General features: G+C 41.0%; 3 protein-coding genes across 3 annotated transcripts; all 3 read left to right on the top strand.

Moving 5' to 3' along the window:
* The first annotated feature begins 101 nt into the window (after positions 1 to 101).
* LOC148356886 (cysteine and histidine-rich domain-containing protein 1) lies at positions 102 to 7,700 on the top strand. Its single transcript, XM_088348330.1, has 11 exons — positions 102 to 246; positions 340 to 468; positions 2,438 to 2,487; positions 2,550 to 2,606; positions 2,678 to 2,832; positions 2,901 to 3,004; positions 4,538 to 4,590; positions 4,666 to 4,736; positions 4,812 to 4,914; positions 4,979 to 5,161; positions 7,081 to 7,700. The coding sequence occupies exons 2-11, from the start codon at positions 405 to 407 to the stop codon at positions 7,501 to 7,503; spliced, it is 1,263 nt and encodes a 420-aa protein (XP_088204456.1). The 5' UTR covers positions 102 to 246; positions 340 to 404; the 3' UTR covers positions 7,504 to 7,700.
* Positions 7,701 to 11,061: 3,361 nt separating this feature from the next.
* Positions 11,062 to 17,614, top strand: ap1s1 (adaptor related protein complex 1 subunit sigma 1). Its single transcript, XM_088346885.1, has 5 exons — positions 11,062 to 11,235; positions 14,621 to 14,799; positions 14,885 to 14,993; positions 15,088 to 15,225; positions 15,309 to 17,614. The coding sequence occupies exons 1-5, from the start codon at positions 11,233 to 11,235 to the stop codon at positions 15,354 to 15,356; spliced, it is 477 nt and encodes a 158-aa protein (XP_088203011.1). The 5' UTR covers positions 11,062 to 11,232; the 3' UTR covers positions 15,357 to 17,614.
* Positions 17,615 to 21,408: 3,794 nt separating this feature from the next.
* Positions 21,409 to 26,943, top strand: vgf (VGF nerve growth factor inducible). Its single transcript, XM_088346884.1, has 2 exons — positions 21,409 to 21,675; positions 23,206 to 26,943. The coding sequence occupies exon 2, from the start codon at positions 23,227 to 23,229 to the stop codon at positions 24,817 to 24,819; it is 1,593 nt and encodes a 530-aa protein (XP_088203010.1). The 5' UTR covers positions 21,409 to 21,675; positions 23,206 to 23,226; the 3' UTR covers positions 24,820 to 26,943.
* The last annotated feature ends 485 nt before the right edge of the window (positions 26,944 to 27,428 follow it).

Here is a 27,428-nt window from a genome sequence, read left to right as displayed (position 1 = left end):
TATTTGTTTATTCAGAGGATTGTTTTTCTGTCCTTTTGGAAGAAATAAAGTCATTTTCCATTCCTAGAGAAGCCTCTTCATTTTTTCATTGTGATATTCTTGTTAATTTCATATCCGTCCGGTCAAATGATACGCATTTTAGTGTTGTCGAGTCCACAGCAGGTCTCAGACAGCTGAAGCCCACGAGGGAATGTCACACCCCCCCTCGGTCTGCAGATAAACCTTAACAGCTGTGACAGGAGGGAGGTAAGCTGCTATTTTTGTCCCCCTCCCTCGGCCAGAAAGACAAGCCTCCACTCGAAGACCCTCCTTTTAGCTTTGTGGATCTCTTGACCACAGAACCTTCTGGATAAGCCGCCAGACTACAAGAGTGGGTCCAAAGTTTCTGAGGCAGACTGTTGAGAATGGCTCTGTTGTGCTACAACAAAGGCTGTGGACAGACGTTCCAGGCGGACCACAACAAGGATGGTGAGTGTTCGCCTCTGAATTCTTTTTCGTATGGTCCATTCATTCTAGCTCAGCTAAGAGCAGAATGATTTTGCTTCACTTCGAAACAGCACATGGTTTTCAACTCTGCTTGTGTAATGCTAACAAGTCATGTTAACCCATGTTAATCCATTTCATGTATTAGTGCTCTTAAGAAATGAACATTTTAAAAAAAACGGGTACTGCCAAGATAGCAATAAAAGTCGTATACTGTACATATATTATTTATCCTCAGCAAAAACGGAGTAATATACACATTTAATGATGGGTTCCTGGGTATAGTTTTTCTTCACATTTGAGATATAATTTAAATACAGTGATACATCCTTCCTTGACCATTATCTGTTGAGGATCGGTTTTCGAAGACCGAAGTATTGGAGTACCAAAAATGTTTTGCATTTATCACTAATTTGTTTGGTACTTTTCCAATATCAAAACGTTTTGCTGCATATATACCGTAAGATTCGGACTATAAGGGGAGTCTGATTATAAGCCGCACCTGACTATAAGCAGCATGTGCCCACTTTGAAATATGAGATATTCAGAGAGACGGTACCTTATCCTCTTAACGTTCTGACGAGCCGCCTGTTTAATGGTAAACAAAAACGTGTCTTCAGGATTTCACCAGTCACTGAAATACGTAACGCCACATATCATTGGAAAGCTTAAACTCTTGGGATTCACCATTTCAAAAAATATTCATCAGAGAAACATCAAGATACATGAAAACTATAAAGCTTATGTAACATACCAGTATGTCCCCTACGCTGTTCTTTGAATGTTCGCGAAAATGACTTCGTTACATCAAGGTCAATCCATAGAATCCAACCGAGTAAAATATTTACTCAAACACACGATAATGCCGACAGATAAGTAGGAACCCACCTAAGACATTTCAGCTTCGTTGGACGTTGTTCCACATCATTTCCGTTTGCAAATATACAGACTTGTAAAGTTATTTTCAATATGATAGTTAGCCCTCCCTTTCGATTGACATCGTTTCCATGATGAGGGTCTATTCATGCCAGTTTTATTCAAGCACAAAGTTTACATTAAACCTTTTCCTCAAAACATACATTCCACGTGTCTCACTCTGACTTTTAGTGCTTTGGCGCCTCATGGCGGTTGTTAGAAAAAGTGCATAGATTGGCCACCTCGTTGCATAGCCACTTGGTTGAAAGCTTGGGAACTAAATCGCGGCTTATAGTCCGATTTTTTTGGTAGTTATGATTGTATGAGCTCTTCATTTACAAAACATTTAATATTTCAGTCATTAATAACTACTTTACCCTCGAAATTGATGCACCCGTTCATATATCTTAATGTAATTATTCTTTATCTTTACATAACTTTTTCAGTTGTTTTTCAGTCTATATTGTTTCAAGTGGTGCTTTTAGTCTGCAGTTAAGAGAAGGGTCTGAGTTTTATCAGCACTTGTGGCGCTGATGTGATGTAGGGATTTTTCCATTACCTCAAAATGATAAGATTGATTGTCAGTCATTTTGACACTGAATCCAACAGCTTTTTTCTGTACTTCATTTGTGCTCAAAATATTCCGCAATAAAAGCCTCAAAGGAAGCTACAGCGCTTGTTTTCACCACCCAGGTGTTTATTACTGGGAGAAAAAAGACAATATAAAGCACTAAATGACTAATTATTAACACCTATTTTCGAATTGCTGATACAACTTGAGTAGCAAACATGGGCGCTCATCTCACTTGGCCACACGTTTAGCTGTGTTTGGTTTCCAAATTTTTCGTCCGAATATCGAAGCAGAAATGACTCAAATTTTTGGATCAAACGTGGATTTTTAAGACTACACAGTGGTTTGAGGCGTGAGGAATCACTGTACCTTGAAAAATAACTTATCCAAGAGAGCAAAAACTGCTCAAAATATTACTTAAGCTAATCAATATTTTCTTTGTGGTAACGGTTCATTCTCTTTGTAAAGATTCCTGCCTCTTTCATCCCGGAATCCCAATCTTCCATGATGCCCTAAAGGTAATGCCTTCACTGTGTGGCCAATGACAAAAACATTTCCAAAATGTCAATGCTCCCTTTAGGGTTGGTCATGCTGTCGCAAAAGAACCACGGACTTCTCAGAATTCCTCTCCATTAAGGTAAAAAAAAAAAAGAAAAGAAAAAGATTCTTATTTTGTCTGTTATCTCATAATTATTGTTTTCCTAACAGGGCTGCACCCAAGGGTCCCACAGCAACGAAAAACCACGTGAACCTCTTTTACCGGAAGTGTCTTCTAACAAAACTGGCAATAAACATGGTGATGACCGGGAGATCATCTACAAGGGACCCAAATCTTCCGAAAAGCTCCAGAAAGAGAGACCGAGGTTGGCATCGAGTGCGGTATATTTTTCAACAGACTTTTCCCACCCTAAAATCATTTTTCTATGGACAGTTCGGATGAACCCAAGACCAAGTTGCCCGTCAAAGTGGCGGCATCCCTGGCGAAGGAGTTGAAGAAAATAGACATAGATGAAAAGGCTGAAAACCAGAAGAAAGGTACAAGTCGAGCTTGCTGCATGTGCTTTTGTCCGAAAAAAATTAAGTGGTTCAAACATGGGTAAATCAACTATTTGGATTTTTTTTGTCCGAATTTCTGTATTGGACCAGAATCCATTTTTCGGACTGGTTCCAATAAATTCAATCGTCCTTTTCTACAGTAGTGTTTTTAAAGCAGTGTGTCACGAGAAGTTTAGTGTGCCACAAGAAATTGCCCTTTTTTTTTTTTTTAGGGGGAAAAAAAAAAAAAAAACAGTGGCCAAGTCAAAAACCGGATTTATATCCAATTGAAATGGTTTAGTGTAACTTTAAACGGGCAGTTCATGCTAGAAAACCCTACAATATGGTAGATTTGAAGCAATTTTTGCAAAGAAGAGTGGGCCAAGACTTTAGAGTGTGAAATACTTTACCTATGATCGTTAACATTTGATTTTTGTTATCGACGCCAAAGGAGGCCCATCTCGCTATTAGGTTAAAGGTGCATTGCTTTTTTTTTACATAGGGCTGGATTGTTTTTTAAAAAAAATAGTGTGCCACATTTCCAAACTGCGCATTGTATTTCCCCAGATTGTCTCTGTGAGATATTGAAATTGGCAGATACCTTTTCACAACAATAAATACTTTATACACACACATGCATACAGAGTAAACTACACCGTTTTGTTGTATTAAGTGTTTTGGGGGTGGTTTTGTGTTATTAGTTTGTCAAAAAACTAACAATTCTAGAGCGGTTCAAACAAAAGAATCCATCATTTTGGGTTTTTTACAAAAGAAAAAGACACAGAAGTTTATGCATTTTGGTTACTACTTTATGACCCAATCGGTTAGTTAATCCTAAATCTACGACTTATTTTTGGGGAGGTTCAAAACTAAATGAAACCCATTTTTCAGTGGATCGTGAGAAACATCCATCCATTATCTGCACCGCTTATCCTCAGTAGGGTCGTGGGGGTGCTGGAGCCCATCCCAGCTATCTTTGGGCAGTGGGCAGAGGACACCCTGAACTGGTTGCCAGTTAGTCGCAGGGCACACAGAGACAGAAAACCCATTCGCTCATTCATACCTATAGACAATTCAGACCAACCAATTAACCTGACATGCATGTTTTTGGAATGTGGGAGGAACCTGTAGTTCCTGGAAGAAACCAGACGTGAGCACGGGGAGAACATGTAAACTCCACACAGGATGGTTTGATCTCTTGACCTCAGAACTGTGCCGCACACGCGCTAACCACTGCCCCACCGTGCTGCCCTCATGAGAAACAATGATCCAGAAAAAAGGTTGACGTATTTTATAGGGTTGGTAATACAATCATATTTTTGTTATGCTCATTTTTTTAAAAGTCAACAAAGTAATCCTTTGGTCTGCTCAGTTTGGATTGGATTTTGATAGCACAACTTATATATATTTTTACCTAATCTATATTTTGGGGAGAATAGTGTGTGGTAGCACATGCAGGTGTATGTTGTGTGAATTTTCAAGAAATCCTTTTCTGTTTTTGTTGTTGTACTCTTTCTCTTATTTTTTTGCCAGAGAGCCAAGAGGTGATACAAGGCACACGATGCAAAAATTCAGGATGCAAGACCGTAAGTCTACCACTTGTGCTACCAGTTTTATCTGGACACCAAGTCCATATCTGAAATTTTTGTGTTTACCCCAAGGTCTACCAGGGTCCTGAAACCAACCTGGAGGTCTGCACTTACCACCCTGGTGCGCCAGTCTTCCACGAAGGGTAACCCATACACAAAGTAGGTGCAGGCTCGACCTGGTCAAGACGACGGTGCATCTGTGACCAACCCGCCCTCAGGTACAAGTACTGGAGCTGTTGCTGCATCAGGACCCTGGACTTCAATGCATTCTTGGACCAGAAGGGCTGCACGGCCGGCAAACACTGCTGGGTCCCCAAGCAGGTGAGGCAACGCGCCGTAGAATTTTACCGTTCCGACCAATAAATGCCGCTTTGTGTGCCGGCAGGACAAGAAGCGGGTGGCATGCCGGCATGACTGGCACCAGACGGCAAACAGCGTGGTAGTGACCATCTACGCCAAGAACGCCAATCCGGAATTCAGTTTCGTCGAGGCCAACGGGACGGTCATTTCTTGTCACATCCAGTTCCAGAAGGACAAGATATTCAAAAGGGACTTTCACCTTTGGGGGGTGAGCCCACAACCTTATTGCTGACTCTTCTCTCACCCCAGGCACCACCTCTTTGACCTGCTGCCTTCTGGCTGACACTCAGTTCCCTTATAAGAAGAACTGACTGTCTCAGAGACACTTTCTTCCCGAGGGCCATCACCACCTTAAACAAGCACACTTAACTGTGGGGAAAGAAAACATATCTTTCATATAAGTAGTAAAGTATAAAAAAATGAGGAGTGTAATCCCTCACTGCTCAATGTTTCAAACTTAGTGGCCCCAGCAGATCGCAGGTTAAAAAATATATTTTGCGATCCATTATCCCAAATTGCATATTGTTCCGAGCAGGGAGGCAGCAGAGCACATTTTTTAGGGATTGGCAGTGTTTTCCCTTTTTGTATGACCAAAGGTGAACTGCACTCGGGCGGCTGTGATCAATTATCCCTAATCGCATATAGCTACAATAGGGGAACAATAAAGCACACTTTTCAGAGGCTTTCCGGCTGTTTTTTGCCGTTCTGTCAACCAAAAGGTGAACCACACTAGGAAGGCCGTGCCTTTATCCCCGATCGAGTTGTGCTACGAACGGGCCAGGCAGAGCGCAGTTTTGTCGTGAATCATGGCATTCTGGTCTACTTAAAATAAAATGTGGGTTTGTGGGCGCGATCCATGATTCCTGGTTGATTATTGCTAAGAGTTCAAGAGAGGAAATTTTTGTCGTATGTGGCAGCCCCTTTCTTTTCGTCTAAAACAAACTGCATCCGTGCAGCCGCGATCAATCATCCCTGGTCACCTATTACTGCGAGCTGAGAACAGCAGAGGGCGTACTACGGGTCTGGCAGCTCTCTTTTTGATTTTATTTCCACATAAATTAAACTGCGCTATCCACAATCCCATGTTGATGCAACGCGGACTTGCAGGAGGGACTTTTGTTGGGAAGCATGCTGTTCTAGCCACCTAAAATAAAATTGGCTGTGATTCCTTGTCCCCGGTTGACTATGCTTCAAGGAGAGGGGGCTGTTTGTTCAGTCTGGGCCTCTGAAGCCTGCCATTGTGACCTGCCTAAAATAACCTGCACTGTTTTGGCTGCAAACAATTATCCCTAGTCGACTATTGCTCAGAGCATTGGGGGGCGGAGTGCTACTTTGCGGATTTTCGCATACAAACAAGGATAACGTTCTTTGTTTTCCTTGTTTGTATGTTTTCTCAAATCTTATTTTGTAAATATGTTGTTTCTAATGTAATTTTACTCTTGTTCTGATGCACTTACAATTACAATTAGTTTTATTTTATGACATGTTTATTTAAGGGTGCCACTTATTTTGTTTGACTCAGTTTTTATTGCATTTTCAACAACTTTCCTTACAAAGATAAAATAAAATCGCACCACAAAAGAGACAAGTCAAAAAAAATGAATAGAATGTATACTAAACTAGAAGTTTGGTGCAATTTACTATGAATAGGGAGGCTCTACAGATTCTTGTAGGGATAAAAATTGTCAAAGTCATCCCATCGATCATTGGTCACATTCAACCCACCTAATCTCCCCAATGTTTTTTCACAACTTGTAGCATCCATCATCAGTGTTTTCCAAACATTAATGTTTGGGCTATCCGGGAGCTTTTTGTGGCTCAAAATTGTCTATGCGCAGATCATGAGTCAAGTCTTTAGTATTTTGAAAATGGATATGTCAGGTGGGGCATGACGGTTCTGTCTCCAAGAAGAGACAGTTTCACAGATTTTGGAAGAGTACATTTTCCCGTGAGGGTGCAATTTCGGAACATTTCCTACATAGCATGTACCAGTGTACCTCTGTCATTGCTACACGTCCAACAGAAATCATCCTTGAGCAATCCTATTCTGAAAAGTTTTTATAGTTTACAACTAGATTATAAGTGACACTCCATGTTCAAATCGACATCGCTGTTTTTTGCCCTCAGGTCATCATCGTCCAGCAGTGCATCGTGAACATGGTCCCATCCAAAGTGGAGATCTCCCTTCGCAAAGCCGATCAGGTGTCGTGGGGAAAACTGGAGGACCCCAAATTCAAGCCTGCGCCCGAGCCCACTGAAGACGAGCTCGAGGACGCCTCAGAGTCGCAACATGCCGACTGGGACATCGACGACGACGACATCAGCGACTCGGACGAGGAGTGGGCCAACGATGCGACGCCGACCAAGACTGAGACGAACGCGGGTCCGCCACAGGCTGGCGTGGAAGGCTTGCAGAATATCAAGAGGAAAGAAGTAGAGGAGGAGATGAGGAAAGCTGTAGAGGAACGGAAGAGGTCTGAGGAGAAGATGGAGGAGCTGAAGAGACAGGAAGAAGTGGAGGGGTTTGAAGATATGCCGGAACTGGAGTGAAACATGTAATAGATATACAATCAGTTATTTGTCTGCTAAAATTTGGTTTTATGTCCATTAAAATAATTTTGTGTAGATGTGTCACTGGCTATAATACTAAGAGTTAATTTGTTTTTTTACTCTAATCAAAATGAATTAAATACATAATCATACTTGTCAACCTCAGCCAATTTCTCCCCTTATTAGTGATCGCAACTCCCCTCATTAAGCAACAAAAGTTTACAAACACATCACCTATTTACGTATGTCCAGAATGTCTACGTACAATAAAAACAAAGAGGATTTGTGTAATGTTTATATAATTTACTCAAAAAACAACAGAAACAATTCTTTCAGCATTTTCCTTAGTTCTTTTCCCACTTCCTGTCAATTTCGTGTTGCCTATTGTATGCTGCAGTGCAGGATTTTAGGGACTTTATCTCTTCAATAGATTGCTTTACTCTGCAACAGAAATGGTCACGATTTAGTTTAATTTGCAAAAACATGTCTAGTTAAAAGGTGCAATCGTGTGTACTTTCCTTTCATGACTAAAAACTACTGTCGGCATTAGTGTGAAGAAGACAGGGCAGAACTTTGTAAATCTCATTCATAAATGGAAAGAAATCTTGCTGAAATGCACGTTGTAGTTTAAATATCTGTGGCCAAAAAGACTCTGGATTGATAACACAACAGTATTAGCAATCTATGATGACGTTGTCATCTTCTACCAGTGACCAAGACGATTTGGATTAGAGCTGAAAAGGGCAAGACGAGATTGGTCTAACCCCCAAAAAATATTTTTTTTAATTGTTCCCCGTACCAAAATTGTATGGTGTACACAATTTAAAATGATCAACACACCTTAGTAAATACAATACATTCGTGTAAGTTGACGGGTATGCATTTTAAATGGATTTATCAACAAACCATACCTGTCACCTCATACATTTAATTGTATTTTATATGACATTTTGCTCAAATATTTTAATGCTATCATATTCAGAAATCAACCCATTTGACCACTTGATGTTGCCGTATTCAGATTCAGATATACTTTATTGTCATTCTTGTACACGTGTATACAGAACGAAATGTCGATACATCTGACCCGCACAGTTTCCTTAAATGTACAGATATAAATAAATGTTGTACTGAGTTAGAGTATTGAAGTACTAATAATAAGCTAAATAATTATAGCTATGTATAGTATTATACTGTAGTGCAAAGAGTGCAAGAGGAGCAGCTAACCAGATGTGCAAAATGGGCAGTCGGGTAAACAAGTCATTATACAATAACAATAACACTGGAGTACGATAGTGTAGAGGAGAACAGATGTGCAAAGGAGTTGCTAGGTATAAGAGAACTGCCAGTAGTGCAAAAAAAAACAGATGTACAGATTAGCAGCTATGTAGGCTTACTATGTGTGTGATTGACCATTTAACAGTCTAATGGCCAGGGGGACAAAGCTGTTGCAGAACCTGGTGGTCCTGCACCGCACACTGCAGTACCTCTTCCCAGAGGCTAGCAGAGTGAACAGTCCATGATGGGGGTGAGAGGGGTCCCTAATGATGTTCTTGGCTCAGGATAGGCAGCGCTTCTGGCCAATGTCTTGAATGGAGGGGAGAGAAGTTCCGATGATTTTCTCTGCTGTCCTCATCACCCTCCTCACATTACCCCAGTCGGAGGCACTGCAGCCTCCACCCCACACAGAGATACAGCTGGTCAGGATGCTCTCTATGCTGCCCCTGTAGAATGTGATAAGGGGGGGTGGGGGCAGGTGGGCTCTCCTCATCCTCCGCAGGAAGTACAGGCGCTGCTGTGCCCTCTTTGTGCTGTGCTACAAAAGAGGAGTGCTAAAAAGCACAAAGAAGGGTCCAAACTACCGAGACCCCACCAAAACACACTTTTTGGCTTATTTTTTTTTTGCCCAGCCTTTCGCAGGTTTCGGGGGTTTTCGGCATAAAGCGGCAGAAATTCATGTCACCTCCTGCTATGTGAGCTTCATGTTGCGTCAAAAAAATACAGATTTCTTGATCTCCAAGTATTTTAAAAATTACACGTTTATATGATAGCCCATATATTTTTGATGGTATTTAAATCAATTTGGTTTTTGTTTACTACTAGGAGACGCAAAATGATACACACTGTCCATTTAAGTAAAAAATACTTTAATTCATCAAGCGTCATTTGGTCATTGTTAAAAAAATCTTGTGAATTTTGACAATACTTCTGGCTTTGGTGGAGTTTGGACATTGTGGTGAAAAGTTATCAGTTGAAGAGAAAGACAAGTAGCAGATAAATATTTTGTAAACCTGGATCTCAAGAAATGGCATCCCTGTCAACTTACACGTCTTCTACATTATTTTGATCATTTGGTATTATGGACGCTGTATAACAAATTTTTGTCCTGGATCCGTTAACTGCCTGGGTTGTAGGGGTACCACTTCCTGTGGTGTGACTTGGGCAAGTACAGCCTGGTGGCGCCCATCCCTTTTCGGGTTTTTTTTTGTGGTTAGGGTTTGCTCTCCCACACAAAATAGTAGTGGTTTTTAGCGGCAAGAGAAGCCCCCTGATCTGACTCAGATACAGCACCGCATACCTGTCAACCTGCACGTTTTTGCCGTACAAAGTATGTTTATTATGCATTTTAAGACATGAACGACGTACAAGAAAATCTGTACGGAAAAACTCAAATTTGTCAATTATGGGTACCATCCGGTATACACTGATTATCACGAAACGGCAAATCAATCAAGTCATTAGAGTTCGCCGCGGAAGCCTCTATCTCGGTATGTTTTTTTTTCGTTGCAAACGAAGCAAGCGGTTTGATGCTACTGTGCGCATGCGTATGCAGCATCGGATTTCATGTGGTAGTTATATAGTGAAAGGAAGTCCGTCTCTTTTTAGAGAACCGGCTTTTTTAGCTCAACTCATTAAAGAGAGCCGGCTCTTAAACGGCTCACTTGCTATGATGCATTATATTACAAATTATTATGTTGCATAAAGAAGTTAAGAAAAAAAGGAAGTATAAAGGGACAAAATGAAAAAAAGACACATTTGCAGTTATCCCTTTAACAGTATATTACCAACAATAATTTAATGCAGAAAATGAATTAATAATTTGAATAAGAATGTATTATTCTACTTGATTATATTTGCATATATTTTTTCCTTCTACAATGAACTTCCAAGCTACTTAATTTTTTAACTTTTTTTTTATAATAAACCTCATTCATGTCGAACAACTCAGTATCTCCCAACAAAATGTTAATTAACAATATATATGATATAACGAAACACGTGTACAATATAACATGTTAAACTACATAGATAAACACGTCTGGAAAAAAAATATGGTGTAAAATTATTTTGTACTTTGTAAGGGAAAATACGACAGTTTGCAAGGACATAGAACCGTGGAGGTTGACAGGTATGGATTCCATACTTTTTGTTGAGGTTGTACATGTATAACCTACATAGTATGCAGTAATAAAGTTGTCCAGCACAAGGCGCTCATACCATACGTCAATGAGTTAACCGCTCGTCCAGACCCGAAGAAGGAAAGGCGCGCATGCTCAGTGTGAGTTTAACCCGGCTGGGCTAAACGGGCGACCACTTGCGATTCCCTGGCGGTGTGATGATGTGGACTCAACAGACATGAAGCGGCAACATTAACCGCATCACTGGGGACTTTTTCCACGCGGAGTTGCTCTTCAACGTTTTGGTATAGGTCGAAAACAATTGAAGAATATGGTAAGTTTTCGTCCTGAAAGGCGACATTACGCGCCCAGCTAATGCTAGCAAGTTACCAGGAAGTGAACGGCAGGATACCTGCCCTACCTCCACCTGACATCTGGTAGCATACAAAAATCAACTCGGAACATTTTGACACTATTAAGCTTCCAATGGCTACATTTTAAAGTGATGAGTTAAATCTGTCGTGAGTGTAAATGAAAGTTTTTCATCATGTCCAATTTCTTTGTCTAGCTTTTGAACAGAGTCTCAGGGCCCGCAATTGCGACACACAATTGCATAAACCTACACAAGAGTAAGGGAAAAAACAAAAAAATCCCATGAGGAGAATGAGACATCTCAAAGAGGAGGCAAAAATGAGTTAATTCCCCTTCCAGAACATAGAATTGGAATCGCCTTAATGTAATTTATAACTACTTCTTGAACATTACTGTACTTGTAACGTGACTATACGTGGCACTAAATGATAAACATTTCAGAAAAGACCAACTAAAATTTCAAATTTAGGGTGAATTGGCAAATATTAAAAAGTAAATAATGACAATGTTTATACTAAATAAGTTGTCCCGACGAAATTTGGTTTGAAATAATGGCAGTGCGCTAAATTCAATTTGGGTACAAGAATCTTTTCTGATTGCCGATCCCACGTGACCTTTACAATCTTTCAAGTCAAGTCATATTTATTTATATGGCCATTAATCATTAAAAGTCCCTGAAGTCTTTACCGACCGCCATTGCAATGTCCCCTAATGTGAAACCTACATAAGGGCAGGAAAAAGCTCCCCAGCATGAGGAAAATGGGAAAGCTTGAGGAAAATTGGAAAGCTTGAGGTAATCCCCCTTCTAGGATGACCAGGCATCAGTAAACAATAAACTGTCATCAACGTTAAATATAGTTAATAACAGGATTTCCAGTTGACAGCTTCCTGCCCCAAAATCTTGACCGATGAAGCATACATTAGGTCCAAGTCCTGGTACAATGGCTTGAAATGCATGCACTGTGAGAAATTTAGGCTCATCCTTCTCCCTCAATAACAATAAAACAAGATAATGAGGTCATTATCACTCACAAACCTTAGAAAATAAGAGCATCTTAAGCATAGATTTAAACACTTCCTCTGAAATAGCAGAACATTTCACAGCACCATGGCCTGAATGGAGAACGCTCTCGAGCCTGCAGATTTCTTCTTGGCTCTTGGAATCATGAGTATACCAGTATTTTCTGGATGAAGGCTCCAAGCAAGAACATAGGAGGCAATTACTTTATAAATACAAAAGGGCGATAGTTAATCAAAGTTCCTGCGGATCCTTGAATATTATTAGATGGTCTGAAACAGGCTTGAATTTAACTTGCCTCAAGATGTCGAAACCTTGTTAACGCAAAATGTTGTATGTTACCAACATAACCCTAAAACCACATCTTAAACTAATAGGGAGCCAATGCAGGTCAGCTAAAAATGAGGTCATATGATTAAACTTTATTGTGCTAATCAAAAGCCTCCCTGTGGCATTTTGCACTAGCTGCAATCTTTCAATGCTAGACATCAGGAGACCTGAGAGTAGTATATTAAAGTCATCAAGACGGGAGGTAACAAAAGCACTAATTATAATCTTGGCATCAGAGACAGCTTGAGGTGAATCGTTGCAGTGTTGCAAAGACAGACAAATGCTATTCTTCAAATATTCCATACTAGTAGCTGAAACAATTGATTAGGTTCAAATGTGATAGCTAAATATTTGACTTCGTGGTGATACTGCATTTGTCATTGTTCAGAGCGGTGTTGGAGAACAAGTTACAACATTGAGCTGGACCAATAATTAAGATTACAGGTCTTTCAGGGTTAATACAAAAGAAGTTAATTGACATCCTTCCAGGCAAAAAATACAATCAAGTAATACGATTTGAGGTCGACCAATTATCAGCGCTGATAATTGTTATTTTGACAGCTCATGGTATCTGCATTTTTCTTTAGTTGATAGGCCGATTATTTAGGCTCAGATACAGACGAGCCTTCCCGCCTGCATTCTGTTTCACACGCTACCCACTCTGTGCCTTCTAATTGGATAAACGACTAAGCCACTGAAGCAGGAAGAATATCATTAGAAGTTGAAGGCAGCTCAGCTAGCTTCGGAGTCATGACATGCCTGTAAGCCCAGACCATTGATAATTTTGGAATTTTTAAAAGTCCGTGGTAGTAAAACCTGTGTGTGATTAAGAGATTGTGTCAAAAGTGTAGCAAACTTGGATTTAGCTGATAAACGTTCAATTGGAGACTGATATATTAGCTCTTATTATATATAACATTAGTTCGCCAATCAAGCGTGTGTGTTTGTATTTGTGGGAGAGCATAAAAAGAACGCTATAGTGGAAGCCTGATTGATCAGCGGTTACCATAACATTAGTTTACAAATCTTGCTCTAAAGCAGGAGTGCCCACTTTTCAATTCACCAGCTCCATTGAAATTTCAATGCACTTGTTTTAAGTTAAGTCATTTTGGTTGTATTGAATTATTTTTATGTATTTATTTATTTATTGTAAAAATAATCTGGGAGCTATTTTAGTTTTTATGTACCTTCGTTCGAGTTGCTGCGAAGCCTAACTTTATTTCCTGCTCTGTTGGTTTTTTGGTCTATGTGAAGGAATAGTCATTTTAGTTGTGTTGAAATTCTAATTTAATTACTGAAAATGATTTGAAAGAGCAGTAAAGGTTTCATTTGAATTTAAAAACAATTCTCCTTTGTTTCTTTTTGCATTATTAAAAAATTAAAACTCAAATTTTTAAACTTTAACAGCATATTAATGTGTGTTCCAAGTATCTGTTATCAGCCTCGACTTAATACTAATAATCGGTATCGGCCCTGAAAAAACCCACATCAATCAATCTTTACATAAGACAAATAGACCAATATTTACAAGGTAATGCTTGGTTAGGGCAGCATGGCGGAGCAGTGCTTAGCGCGTGTGCGGCACAGTTCTAAGGTCATGGGTTCAAATCCAGCTACCAACCTTCCTGTGTTCTCCCCGTGCTTGCGTGGGTTTCCTCCAGGCACTCCGGTTTCCTCCCACATTCAAAAAACATGCATGTCAAGTCAATTGGCTGGTCCAAATTGTCCCTAGGTGTGAATGAGCGAGCGAGCAAATTGTCTGTCCCTGTGGGCCCTGCGATTGGCTTGCACTGTCCAAAGATGGCTGGGATGGGCTCCAGCACCCCCGTGACCCTACTGAGGATAAGCGGTGCAGATAATGGATGGATGGATGCTTGGTTACTGGTCTAAGTTGGGAGTGCAGCAGAACATTGAAGAGCCATTGTGCCACTCTTAGGGGTTTTCATTTATGGAATGATTAATGTGATCTTAAAAATGTTCTCATGTTTTTTTCTGCCAGATGCGTTTCATGCTGCTGTTCAGTCGGCAGGGCAAGCTGCGTCTTCAGAAATGGTACACGGCCACGGCGGAGCGCGACAAGAAGAAGATGGTCAGGGAGCTCATGCAGATCGTACTTGCCCGCAAGCCCAAAATGTGCAGCTTCTTGGAATGGAGGGACCTCAAGATTGTCTACAAGAGGTAAACGCGAGGGTTTGTTTTTGTGCAACTTTTGATATTAAATCTGGGTCCCAGAAAGATCTCTCTGCAATTTTGCTTGGCACAGGTACGCTAGCTTGTATTTTTGCTGCGCCGTGGAGGAGCACGACAATGAGCTCATCACGCTCGAAGTCATCCACCGCTTTGTCGAACTCTTGGATAAATACTTTGGCAGTGTGAGTCTCGTGACTGAGTGAGAGCGAGAGACTTTTACGGTTGTATGCACATCCCTGCTAGCATCTCTTTGGAGTGACACATTCTCCTGCTCAGGTGTGCGAGCTGGACATCATCTTCAATTTTGAGAAGGCTTATTTTATCCTGGACGAATTCCTGATGGGAGGAGAGATCCAGGACACATCCAAGAAGAGCGTCCTCAAAGCCATCGAGCAGTCCGACATATTGCAGGAGGTCCATTTATTTATTTCTAAAATCTATTTTTGCCTCTTACTGCCACCATCTTACATACAGCATTTTTGCGTCCCACCTGGCAGGAGGATGAGTCTCCCAGGAGCGTCCTGGAGGAAATGGGCTTGGCGTAGGGTCGGACGGGACTGAACTCCGCTTGTGTGTGTCTTATGTGGTTTGGAGACCGAGACGCAGTGCCCGGGTACGAGCCTCTCCATGACAACTTTGTGTGAGTGTGTTTGTGTGTGGGAGCACACACGGTTTGTCTGTGTTTTTATCAGTAAGAGAGTGATGCAGAAATGTACGTGCCGCTAGCAAACAGGGGCTAACTCCAGTACATGTTGACCTTAGCTCCAATACGAGAAGACCAAAAGTCGGTTGTTTCTTTTTCTGTGTGACAATTCTGACATCGTGCACGCAGTCATGAGTGGCCGGCAGCGAGCAATGTCGGGAATAAGGAACCAAAGACGTCGCCAGAATTTTACCCAGTGAGATGACGTCGGCAGCTTTTTTTGTCAGTGACGAGCAGGCGAAGAGTACACATGTTCTTAAAACAACCAAAATGGGATTTCCTGCAAAAGGGAGCGATGCTTTTCACTTTGGGATACAGGCAGTAATCATTGTCTAGTACCAGCTGTTATCAAGACCTTCTTTCAAGGGACAGTGTGTGTTATTTGACTACTAGACGTCTCTGTATCTTGTCCTGCAACCAAAAACAAGTGATAGAAGTTCCAGGAGGAATAAAACCTACACAGACTAAAAGAGACTAAACGGCACCATAATTCTTTACTTCTTTGCCCAACCATACGGAATTTTTTGGGGGGTACCTGTAGTGGCAAGATGGCCGGCAATCATGTCAGCTCCCGCTTGGTGAGGCTCATGTAATGTAAAATAAATGCCCCAGAAGTGTTTATAAAAAAAGATTTGAATTTAGTTTTTCTGATAAATTAAGTTGTTTTTTTCTTTGTTTACCATGAGTAGGCACTCATGCTTGATAATTGTAAATATTTAAATGAGCACCTTGGAGGGGGGCACTATTTGTTTTGAACTTAAAAGAAAACAATTGGTACCTATTTAAAAAAAATAATTATATTGATGATAAACTTATCAATGACTTGTTAGGAAAACAACCTGGATTGTCGATTAATCGGCAACCTTCACTATGTGCAAACCAACAGCCACTGACAGCCTAAAAAGTTGGGTCAAAAATAACCCAATAACTACTTGGGTTGATTTAATAAATAACCCAATGTTATCATCTTCCGCAAAACAAAACTGTCAATCGGGTCATTTTATTCAAAACAAAGATCACAAGAATTGGTCATTTCATGCAAAATAATGAGACACAACCTTAAAAAACCTTAGTAAAAAAACCTTAGTATGAAACACCACTAAATTTATAACAAGTACCAAAATGTTTTTTTTTTTTTTTTTTTTTTTTTTTTAAACCAAACCCAAAGATTCGTGTTCTTTGCAACGACCCAAATTTGGATTTTATTGCACAAGTCCCGAAAATGCAGTAATCCCTCGTTGTAATGCTCTTCGCTTTTCACGGTTTTGCTATCTAATGTAATGGCATTGTACTCTGCATTCTGAAAGAGTCTCCCCACTCATATAACAATAGTTATTTGTAAAAAAGGAAGACATATACGCGGTACTTTTATTTGTTAAAGGAATGCTTCATCCTGTAAAGGGGGTTTGTTCTATTGTTTTATTGTATAATAGCGTATTAAATTGTATAATAATTGTAAAAATACTATAGTTCGTATGGATTTCGCCTATCCCAGGCCTTTTTTGGAAGGTAACCCACCATAACGAGGGATTACTGTATTTGTTAAGAAACGGAATATCGATGTATTTTACCCAAATGTTGTCATTTTTTTTACTGACCCAAAATATTGTCTAGCTTGGTGCCAAATAATTCCTGTAGGTCTGGAATTTTCCAAGCACTTAAATTGTTTGGTCTTACACTCAGCGGCGCAGCTTTTTCTTCAATCGCGCTATATATCTTTGCTTTATATCTGGCTGCACTTGATTAATGTATTTTTTGGGGGTACAAAAAGTAATTATTGTACTGCAACATGAGTGTTTGTTTCGGGGCGTTTGGGGGTGGGCAGGTGATGTCACTTTTTGGGAATCCTGCTTGCATATTTGTTTCTTTTTAAATATATAAATCCTTATTGGCTTGATTGAAATTCCCATGTGTGCCTGTTTGGATCAGCTGTCGGAAGTCTCGGCTCACTTTTTTGTCTAATTTAGGAAGGTAGTCACCGATGTATTTGTAATAAGTCGTTTGTGGAGAGACACAAATGTTTGATGTTTTAACAGGTGTGCATTGCCGTTTTTTAACAGTACAATAAACGATTTCAAGAGAATCGGATCTTTTTACAAGGATGGGCTTGGCTTTTTTGTGTTTGTATGCATGAACGTGTATGTGATCGAGGTCGACCGATTATCGGGCGGCCCGATTATTGGCACCAATATTTGGGAATTGACAGACAACAACACTAGATGCGACCCAATGTATTAAAAGGCTGTAGTATTTACGACTATTTGCTCACAAGTAAGCTGTTTATAGTGTGCAATAGTAGTCTTATTATAATGCCTGTGTATTGCACGCAGTTGTTCACTGATTGCTGTAACCAGGGAACCATTGTGAACAACACCGTTTTTATTTCATCCAAATTTAGTGTAAAAGGTTTCAGAGCGTTATTAGTTTTATTTGAATTCTCAACAAATATTATTGGTGTATTTTTGTATTATTAAACATTGCTTGCGCCAATTTTTAAGCTTTTACAGCAAATTGGCTCCAATTATGGGTTATTGGCCTCTTAATACTAAAAATCAATATCGGCCCTGATAGACCCATATCGCTCGATCTTAGTATGTACCCTCAAAATATTATAATTGCTAGTGGCTTCCTCTGGCTGAAATAATAACAGCTTAAATGAGCTCGAATAAACTCTTATTGTTCCCTCTTTTTTGGGGTTTAGGTCGACATTGAGACTGTATTTGAAACAGTCCTTTTCGTAATTTCACCATTTTCATCCTGGAATGAAAGAAAACCACTACCACACATGTGATATCGCTCTGGCCCTGTGCACACCTCCGTCCTCCTTTCCTTAAATGTAATGAGCTTTGTGGCCAGAACATTGATGATAAAAGTAAGCTATAGGCAGATAGGCGCAGTAGAAAAAATATAAAGGCTCTTTGAATTCAGTTGGGCATTGACAACACATACTCAATAGAGAAAGAATTTACTTTTGAACTTTTAAGGACACCTCAAACTATGCACCCGACCTTTAAAGGAGCTGTGTGGAAATTGGAGATTTTTTTTTACTCATTGCTGAAGCCTCCAGCTTGTGTCCTCATTGCATCCTCTCCTGAGCACGTTCATAATGCTCGTGCAAGTTCGTTCTTGTTGACAGACTCCAGATTGATGGAAAATGAAAACAAAGCTGTGAAGATGGACAGGAATGCGACACCTTCTGAGGGATTTGTATCATAATAAATGCAACATGGAGGCTAGATTCACCAGCCAAAAGTGCATTGATTAGGTAAATTAACAAATGGTTACCTTACAAAATTTGGGATTATTTTGGATACGTTTAGGCAACTAGCAGATTTGATACTGAAGTACAAAGTTGGTAGGAATTAAACACTAGCATTTAATGGATTACCCCCAAATGCCTCTCACCCTTGCCATTCTTATTATGAAATCACTATATCATTTTTGCTTGATGCTGTTGGTGCTTATACCAAAGTAATTATGCACTTACTCATGTACTTGAAGGAAGCCTCTTTCAGTTGTTGAAAGTTGGTATGCTACACGAACAATTAGAAACAACAAAAAAAATTGGGTGCATGATGCTACCCCCCCACCTTGCCTATGACTATCATAGCCGTTTTTTCCCTCGCATACAAATTATGGATGAAAAGTAACAAAAAAGAACAATTCCGACTAAACCAATACTGTAATCCCTCGCTACTTTCTGCATTGTACTTCGCAGTGGGTCCCAGGTTGAAAAATATTGCGCAATCCGTTATTCCCGATCACATATTGATGCGAGGGGAGGCCCCAGAGCGCCTTTTTGTTGGGCCCAACGACTTTTTTTGTCTTCCTGTTTATCTAATCGTGAGCGGCAGTCGTGCGGCTGTGATCCATTATCCCAAAGTTCACTTTAGTTGGGCCTGGTGTTTTTTTTTTAATTCATGTCCACTAAAAGTCAACTGCGCTTATGCAGTCGCGATCTCTTACATCACATATTGTTGTCCGTGTGGTAGAATTATATGCAGACATGTCTTGGCCACCTATGTCTTAAATCCACTCTTATTCCCAGAAGAAGCAATATTTTTATATATTGTGAGTTTATGACTCATTTGACAGTTTTTTAATATGTATATTTGTAAAAACTGGTGTTTTTGCCTTCCGAATTATGCGTTGTGTGTCATGGTAGTATACAGCGAATCTTAGATCTAATTACTGTATTTCTGCACTATAAGGTTCACCATATTATTAGGCGACTCCCCATAAATTTCTTTTTGTGATATATTAGGCGCATTAATTTAATCTTAATAGTAAACACACATTATTATGACATTTGCCAGTTTCCCTGCTAAAGTTAATTCATTTATTCATAAATGCTTCCTGTGCGGTTCAAACCAACAACAAAAGAGGATTTGCAGTGAGTGTTCGAAAGTTCGCATCTGACCTATCGTCACAGTTTTGCGCATTTTTTTGTTTCCTTTCAGCAACAAACAATTAATATCTTAACCACAAGAGGGCACTCGAAGACCACTCTGTATGTTTCTCAAAGGCGGAAAGTTACCTCATGCAGTGTCATTTCACGATTACTACAAGACTCTAGAGAACGCAATTTTGTACGAGCGTTACCATAAACAAAAATCTTCATTCAAGTCATCACAGTACCAGTCATACGTATGGACAATTCTTTTCCAAAGCAACAAAAGATGATTTGCAAAAAACATTCAAAATTTGGCATTGGCGCTACTGTACTGTCGAACCATCTGTGCTTCTCTTTTGTTTCCTTTTAACAACACACAATTAACATAATGTTCATCGTGTGAAGGATCATTTGATTGTAACTATGCATTTCCAATTTTATCCACTGTACATTCCAGTGTAGGATATAAAGCATACTGGATTAGATAGATCGATCATTAGATAGATACTTTATTCATCCCGTAGGGAAATTAACACTTCCAGCAGTATCCTTGTGTTGAAAATAATAATAAAATAAAAGAAATAGAATACAGAAATACCCAATATAACGTGTTGATATAGAGTATTTAAATAGTGCGACATAAAATACACACTGTAATTAAAATAGGGGTAATATGCAAATGTGGGGGTGGGGTTTAATGTGAGCTTTTACTCCCCCGGTTGGAGTTAAAGAGCCTCATGGCATGAGGAAGAAATTATCTCCTCAGTCTGTCCGTGGAACAAGACTGTGACAGCAGTCTGTCGCTGAAGGTGCTCTTCCGTTTCGAGATGATGCTGTGTAGTTGGTTGTGATGGTATGTCTATGATTGACCACAGCTTTTTTAGTGCCCGTTTCTCAGCTACAGTTGTCAGGCTGTCCAGCTCTGTGACCACAACAGAGCCCGCCTTCCTCACCGGTTTATTCCTCACCAGGTTATTAAGACGAGAAGATTAATGGCGCACTTTCAGATATCTGTCCGATTGAGGGATTTTCAGGTGTGCCTTTATAGTCTGGAAAATACTGTATGGTCTTGTGGGCCCATTATTTGTTTTTTGGGTTCATGTGTGTGTCTGTGATCAGGTAACTAACAGAATGATCTGTGGTTAGTCACTGTAGTGTCATCTACGGCCAAGAGGCCAAACAGCCGTCTGGCATGAATCAAAATGTCTACCATAGCACTTAAAGCGTTTTGTAAAAAAAAAAAAAAAAAACATTTAAAAAATACTTTTATGAAATGTGCTTTCCCCAAAAAGAGTTTTCATAAATGCATCTTGACTTTTCCCTTGACTCGTGTTTGAGATCGATGTGCTTGCGCCGCAAATTCATTTGGCCGCAGCAGCACTGCAGCTCATTGATCGGGGCGGGCGGGTGGTCGCGTGGGCGGGAAGGGGGCTCCGTGGAAATTCCTTGTGAATGGAACTAAGGCCAGTGACGTCAATGGGGGTGCTTGACGCATGTGTCACGTGGCCCGGGTGGGCGGGTATAAGATGCTCTGACGCTGTCCGCGGTGCTGAAAACAGACACGGAGGGAGACGAGGAATCCGTCCTGCCTCTGGAATCCAAAGATAATAGGAAAATCTATTCAAGAAAATAAAAAAATAAAACAGCAACTAGTAAATCAAAGAGAAGAAAAGTGAGAGGAAAAAAAATTCTCAAGGAAGTATACTGTGAAGCGTGACAACAAGACTGTGACGGAGGCTGGAATCCCCCCACAGCGCTCCTACCGCAAGTGAGTATCTACGCCTTCTATAATAAAAAAAGAAAAGTCTTTGCTATACATTTGCTTGCTAAATTATTTCTGCTTACCAGAAAAAGTTTTGAAAGAAACAAATTGATTTTAAACATATTAATTTTTTGTTACCAATGTTTTTCATTATGGGCATGTGAAGTCAGTTTTTAATCAGAGCGAATCTATTATCACCATGACGTCCCCTCTTTATTCCAAAACAACCCCACTTATTGGCTATGACTGCGCCATCAGTAGAAGCTGACAATCATCCTAATTAGAATTGTTTATTTTTTATTTCAGCCACAATAGCCTGATCATGCTTGTTGGGCACACATCAAAATTGTGGGTGTCAAATATTAGACGCCAATTCTTAATCTGGTTATTTTGGCACTGGTGTTTCTAATGAAGTGGCTGGCGATGTTCTAACCTGTGTGGAGGGGGTGTTGGGGCACTGCAGCACTTAACCGCCAACCTTCCAATCAGAACTCCATTATGTGGCTTGGACAATTTTTATGTGGCGGCAGTAGCTCAGGAGGTAGAGCGCTCGTCTTGGGATCAAGGGATCCGAGTTCGAATCCCGGCTCGTCCGTGTTACATGTCAAAGTGTCCTTGGGTAAGACACTGAACCCCTAATACCCGCAATAAGCAGGTTAGCGCCTTACATGGCTGCAAGACCGCTATTGGGAAATGTGAAGAACACTGGAAGCGCTTTGGGAAGTCACTGACTTGAAAAGCGCTATATAAATGCAGATCATTTCATTTCATTATGTCCACAAAATGGTCACGACTGTACTTATTTGTGTATAACGCACACTTGTGCATAACCTGCGCCCCCTAATTTTTGAAAAAAACGAGAATTGAATTTTTTTTTCACTTTTTCTCAGCTTAAACTAACCATTAAATGTGAAAAATGATGAATACACATGACCATGATTACGATCATTTATTGACTACATAAACTTGTACAAGATGTACACAAAATTTACAATGTATTTATTTAATGTCTGATTCAACATCAGATGAACCCTTGTAATGCTTTTTGCGTTTATAGATTCAAGACCAACTTTGTATTTTCTCCATTCTCCAACATTTATCTCTGGTGACTTGAATAAAAATAAGTGTAATAATGAGATAAAATCTCACGTCTTTTCATATGTCACCTACTGTATATCACTAGTGAACTAGTGGTTAGGTTTCTGTGCTCTCACAGACGCGACCTGGGTTCAATTCCTGGTTGAATCCTGTGTATTGTAATTGTGGTGAGCGATATACAGTATGTCGACTGATCCATCATTGCATAAATACTGTAATACCCTGAAGCCTTGTGTTTTACGTACACCCAAACCTTGAGTTATTTTTAAGGTAAAAAAAAGGTGCGTTATACATGAACAAATAGGGTAAATTGATTTGTCTTTATGGTCATTATTGCAACAGCGTTAATATGGTAGGAAATGTGATTAAATCGACCAAACAACACCAAAGGCTCAAATCTGTTTGGACAAATTAATCATTTAATTGAATTTTCTTTAGGAGTTTTTCATCTGAGAGGTCATGACGGGTCCCCTTGTCACCCCAAGTGCACTCGTCTTCCTGCTTCTCCTAACTTGGGCCTCCGCTGCCCCAGGCCAGACGGAAGATGGCCACCGTGAGAGTGTGGTAGGAAGTGGCGACCTCTTTGACGACATGGATCCCAAAACCCTGGCGTCGCTTTTGCTGGCATCGCTCAACCGCTCTCGGCCTGAGAGTAGGCGGGAGGACCACCAAGTGGCGGTGGCGGAGCCAGAGGAACGGGACAGGGACGGGCGCTTGAAGCTGGAGCTCCTGATGGCTGCTCAGGAGAAGGAGGAGAAGATGAAGGCTGAGGAAGAGGAGGACCGTTTGACAGAGAAGGTGAGCAGTCGCACCACCAGCCAGACTGTCCAGGTGGCACCACCGCCACCTGATCAAGGTGGCGAGGAGGAGCAACTCAACCCGGAAGAACTGAAAAACCTTGAGACCATGATGAAGGAGTTCCCTCGCTTAGATACGCCCGTCAAGGGGGCAGGGGAGGAGCCAACCCAGAGGCAAAGTCGAGGCTACACCAGTTACAATGACATCATCCCCTTCAATAAAGGCGGAAAGCCTTCTAAGGACAAACTCCGATTCCAAGAGGAGACCATGAAGGCCTTGAATATCCCGTCCTTTAGAGGAAACACAGTTGATGACTTTAAAAACGCAGACGCGCCACTGCCTGATGAGATAGAAGAACAAGAGGATGAGGAGGAGGAGGAGCCATTGAGTCCTGAGGAAGAGGAGGTCCGGGCCAAAGCTGAGCAAGAGGAAATGAGGAGGCAGGCAGCCGAGGCGCAGCGAGCCAAAATGGAGGAGAAGAAGCTAGCTGACATCGCCTCCGACATGCTGCTGCGCTACATGGTCAAGCAAGGGGGCGCTAGCAGCAGGAAGTACGAATCAATGTATCCAAATGCCGCAGAGGACAAAAGATCGGAGGAAGACCAGGACGACGACGACATCGACCCCCAGACCATCGAAAAGCTGATAGAGATCTCCAGTAAGCTGCATCTGCCCGCTGACGACGTGGTGGACATCATTAGCGACGTGGAGAAGAAGAAGAAGAAGGATGTGGTACCACCTATGCCCGCCCATGTATTCCCTGTGTCCAAGCAACCACTCCGCCCCCTTAAGAACTGGTACCAGGAACAATCGCCAAGCAAGGACTTCTGGCGCAACCCTGTCCCTCAATTGTATGCGTGGCCTAAGCCTGTTAAGGTTTTATCACGCTACCCTTACGCACAGACGTCCTTTTACCCCGTCTACGTCCCGCCGCCGAAACCCGCCTACCGATACTACGGCCCCAAACAGGTTTCGGTTTTGGATCGGTATCTCCAGCGTTCCCGAGACGGTGCTTCGGCCATCCAGCCCAGGCAACACTACCTCAACTGGGTGCAGCCTCGCTTGAAGAAACCCCCAGCCTTTCTCCAGCGCCGGCCCTACTATCCCAGGAACCGCCTCTTCCCCAATCGGGCGCCAGTCCCGGCCCGACTGGACCAGTTTTACCGTCCGCCTTCCATGGGATATTTGGCGAACGGCAAGCTTGAAAAATATATTCAACAGCTTCTGGTGAAGAGGCCGCGGGTGCGGGACTGAAGAAGAGCTGGTCAGAGGAAAAGGGCGGGGCTAGGGGGAACGAGGTCCTGTGACGAGCAGACTGTTTTCTCATTCCATGTCCGGCTTCGCCTCATATGTGACCAGAACATTCCTCTTTTGAACTTCATGACACCCTGAACAGTCTGCCCTTGTGAAAAGGACGTACTGTATTTTGATGGCGGCGCCTCTGTAATGGCTGCGGTGACTCATCACTTTACGCAAGCTCAATTATCCTGTTGCTATAGTGCCAAAGTCCACATGTTATTCCTTTTCTTTTACTGCGGCCATCTGGACGGAGTCAAATTTCCAAATGGAGGGACTATACTCAAAACTGTCCTCTTGAAAATTAGCTAAAATCCGGTGAAATAGCAAAATCAATATCAGCCCACTAAGGTGCTGGTAGGTTGGGTCAAAATAACCCAATTTGGTTAAAAAACTTGGTCACCGAAGCCCAGCACAAAATGAGGCTATTTTGTGCAAAAGCACCCAAAAAGTTGGGGTCAAATTTTATTTGGGTCAAAATGGATCACTTAAGTCTTAAGAAAATGTGACCTACTAGTTTTTTTCAACCAGTGAATCATTTGCACACCTCAACCCTAGTAAAAAAAAAAAGAATGACGTGTTGAGATTGTTTTGGGTCAAGTTGCCATAATCAACAAAAAATAAATTGGGTTCTTACGAGCGAAAAACAATCAAAAACGTCTTTTCAAAATTTGATGAAAATGTATCAAGTCTGGGGTCAACTGGACCTACTATATATATATAGTTTTATGCACAATACAACTAGAAAAAAAAATCATTTATTTTTCAGGCCGATTCGGGTCAAAACGGATCAATCAAATCTTAAAGCAACGTGACTCATTCGTAGGAGTTATTGCAACCCGAAAACTGATCATTTGCAGACCTCAACCTTGCTAAAAAATGAATCAATTAAGTCTTAAGATTGTTTTGACCTAGAGCTACCAAATGAGCACAATTGCACAACTCAATATTAAAAAGATTTGATTTTTGTTATCAAAAACAACCTAAAAGGTTGGGTCGGAATGGATCAATCAAGTCTCAGTTCCATTTGGCCCTCTGAAGGGAATTATTTGCATGCTCAAACTAGAAAAAAATGGGTCCTTTTCTACAAAACAAACCCCAGAGTCTGATAAGATTAACTAAACACTTTAATAATCCACTTTTGATCATAATTGGGTTATTTGCAAGGCAGAAAGTATAAAAGAAGAAATCAGTGAGCAGGATCTTCTTTGGTTCCAAAAGGACTTAAGTTAGATAGAGACCCATACAGTGGTGTTCCAGCGACTGTACATTTTAACGAATCTGTGTTTAAATATTTTGAGTAAATATGCTCGAGTACCACCGAGATTAGGTCCAGGCTACATTTTTTTTTCTTTCTCCCTACTAACTCTAAATTTCATTCCGTCTGGCAATCTTTGAAGCTGGTGTCACAAAGAGACTTGTTTACACACCAATAACCCATCAACTGCCTTACAGGTCACTGTGACATTCTTAACATTCATTTTCAATGGGATGTTTTTGACATTTGTATGATGCACAGGAATGTAAGCACACACAGAATAAGAGGGGGATGCCGAACAAACCCCCAACCTCTCCCCCAACCCTAGTCCGAACTTAGAATGTGGATACAAATGATGCCCGAATGGTGCCACTCGGTCTCTGTGCACTTTGGACTTGTTGGATTATCTGTTACAAATGAAATAGATAAACGTTGCCATACGAGAGTCACTATGTTGACGCTCCCTCTCAATTTCATTGTTGTAAAAACAAAGCGAGTAAAACCAAGGTTTTGTCATCCGTACAAAATGTGTATTTGTATGACAAAGACTGCACGTCTATGTAGATGCATCCAAAATGTCTTCTGAGAATCCAACGCAATGATAAAAATGACCTTTGGAAAAAAAAAAAACGGAAGACGAAAAAGTATTCTGTTTACAGTATCTGGAGTGACGTCCCGTTGTTGCCTGTGCACTGCCTCTCTAGATGTACCTCGTTATTGTGTAATAAACATGCTGGATACATGCAAATATGCGCATGCAGATGACTGGACTTTTGTTACACACAAACAAACCAATAAAGTCGACTACTTTTGGAAGAAAGAAACTTCTTTGGGTCCAATTTCTTTTCGTCATTAGTGTTCAGTTAATGGCCAAATTGTGTGTACGCACCTGATGATTTGTCGTCTGTACCGTGTGCATATGTCAAGTGCCATTGATTGTGGCGATGTCAGGTGTTGATGTATATGTGCTTGTGTACTCTGGGGTTCCATTAGTGCCCAAATTCCTCCTATATATAAAATGACGTTCCACTGGTGCTGAAATTCTATCAATCTGTAGTTAGACAATGTTATTTTGTTGTTCATGTAGGTGTCACAGAGCATAGACATGAGCAACAACACTTGACATATGCACACAGCAACAGCACACAACACTAATGGATGCCGCATGACGTCGGCAAACTGCTCACGGGCAGAAGTTTAGCACTCACGGAACCCCGTAGCGTCATTGCTCTTGTCAATGCCAGTTGTGCACTTTCACTATGGGGTTCCTTCCATGAGTGCCAAATTTCGTTCTATTTATAAAATTACG

The sequence above is a fragment of the Urocampus carinirostris genome, chromosome 11 (assembly GCF_059441175.1).
Source record: "Urocampus carinirostris isolate Australia breed hairy pipefish chromosome 11, RoL_Ucar_1.0, whole genome shotgun sequence".
NCBI classification, from domain to species: domain Eukaryota; kingdom Metazoa; phylum Chordata; class Actinopteri; order Syngnathiformes; family Syngnathidae; genus Urocampus; species Urocampus carinirostris.
The sequence above is the reverse complement of the archived record's forward strand: the minus strand, read 5'-3'. Positions and strand labels throughout refer to the sequence as shown.

Coding starts and splice junctions, on each gene's coding strand:
- LOC148356886 (XM_088348330.1), top strand. CDS start 405: ATGGCTCTGTTGTGCTACAACAAAGGCTGTGGACAGACGTTCCAGGCG. Junction 2,833..2,900: donor CTCCAGAAAGAGAGACCGAG/GTTGGCATCGAG, acceptor TTCTATGGACAG/TTCGGATGAACCCAAGACCA. Junction 4,591..4,665: donor AAAATTCAGGATGCAAGACC/GTAAGTCTACCA, acceptor GTTTACCCCAAG/GTCTACCAGGGTCCTGAAAC.
- ap1s1 (XM_088346885.1), top strand. Junction 14,800..14,884: donor CTCAAGATTGTCTACAAGAG/GTAAACGCGAGG, acceptor TGCTTGGCACAG/GTACGCTAGCTTGTATTTTT. Junction 14,994..15,087: donor TGGATAAATACTTTGGCAGT/GTGAGTCTCGTG, acceptor TCTCCTGCTCAG/GTGTGCGAGCTGGACATCAT.
- vgf (XM_088346884.1), top strand. CDS start 23,227: ATGACGGGTCCCCTTGTCACCCCAAGTGCACTCGTCTTCCTGCTTCTC.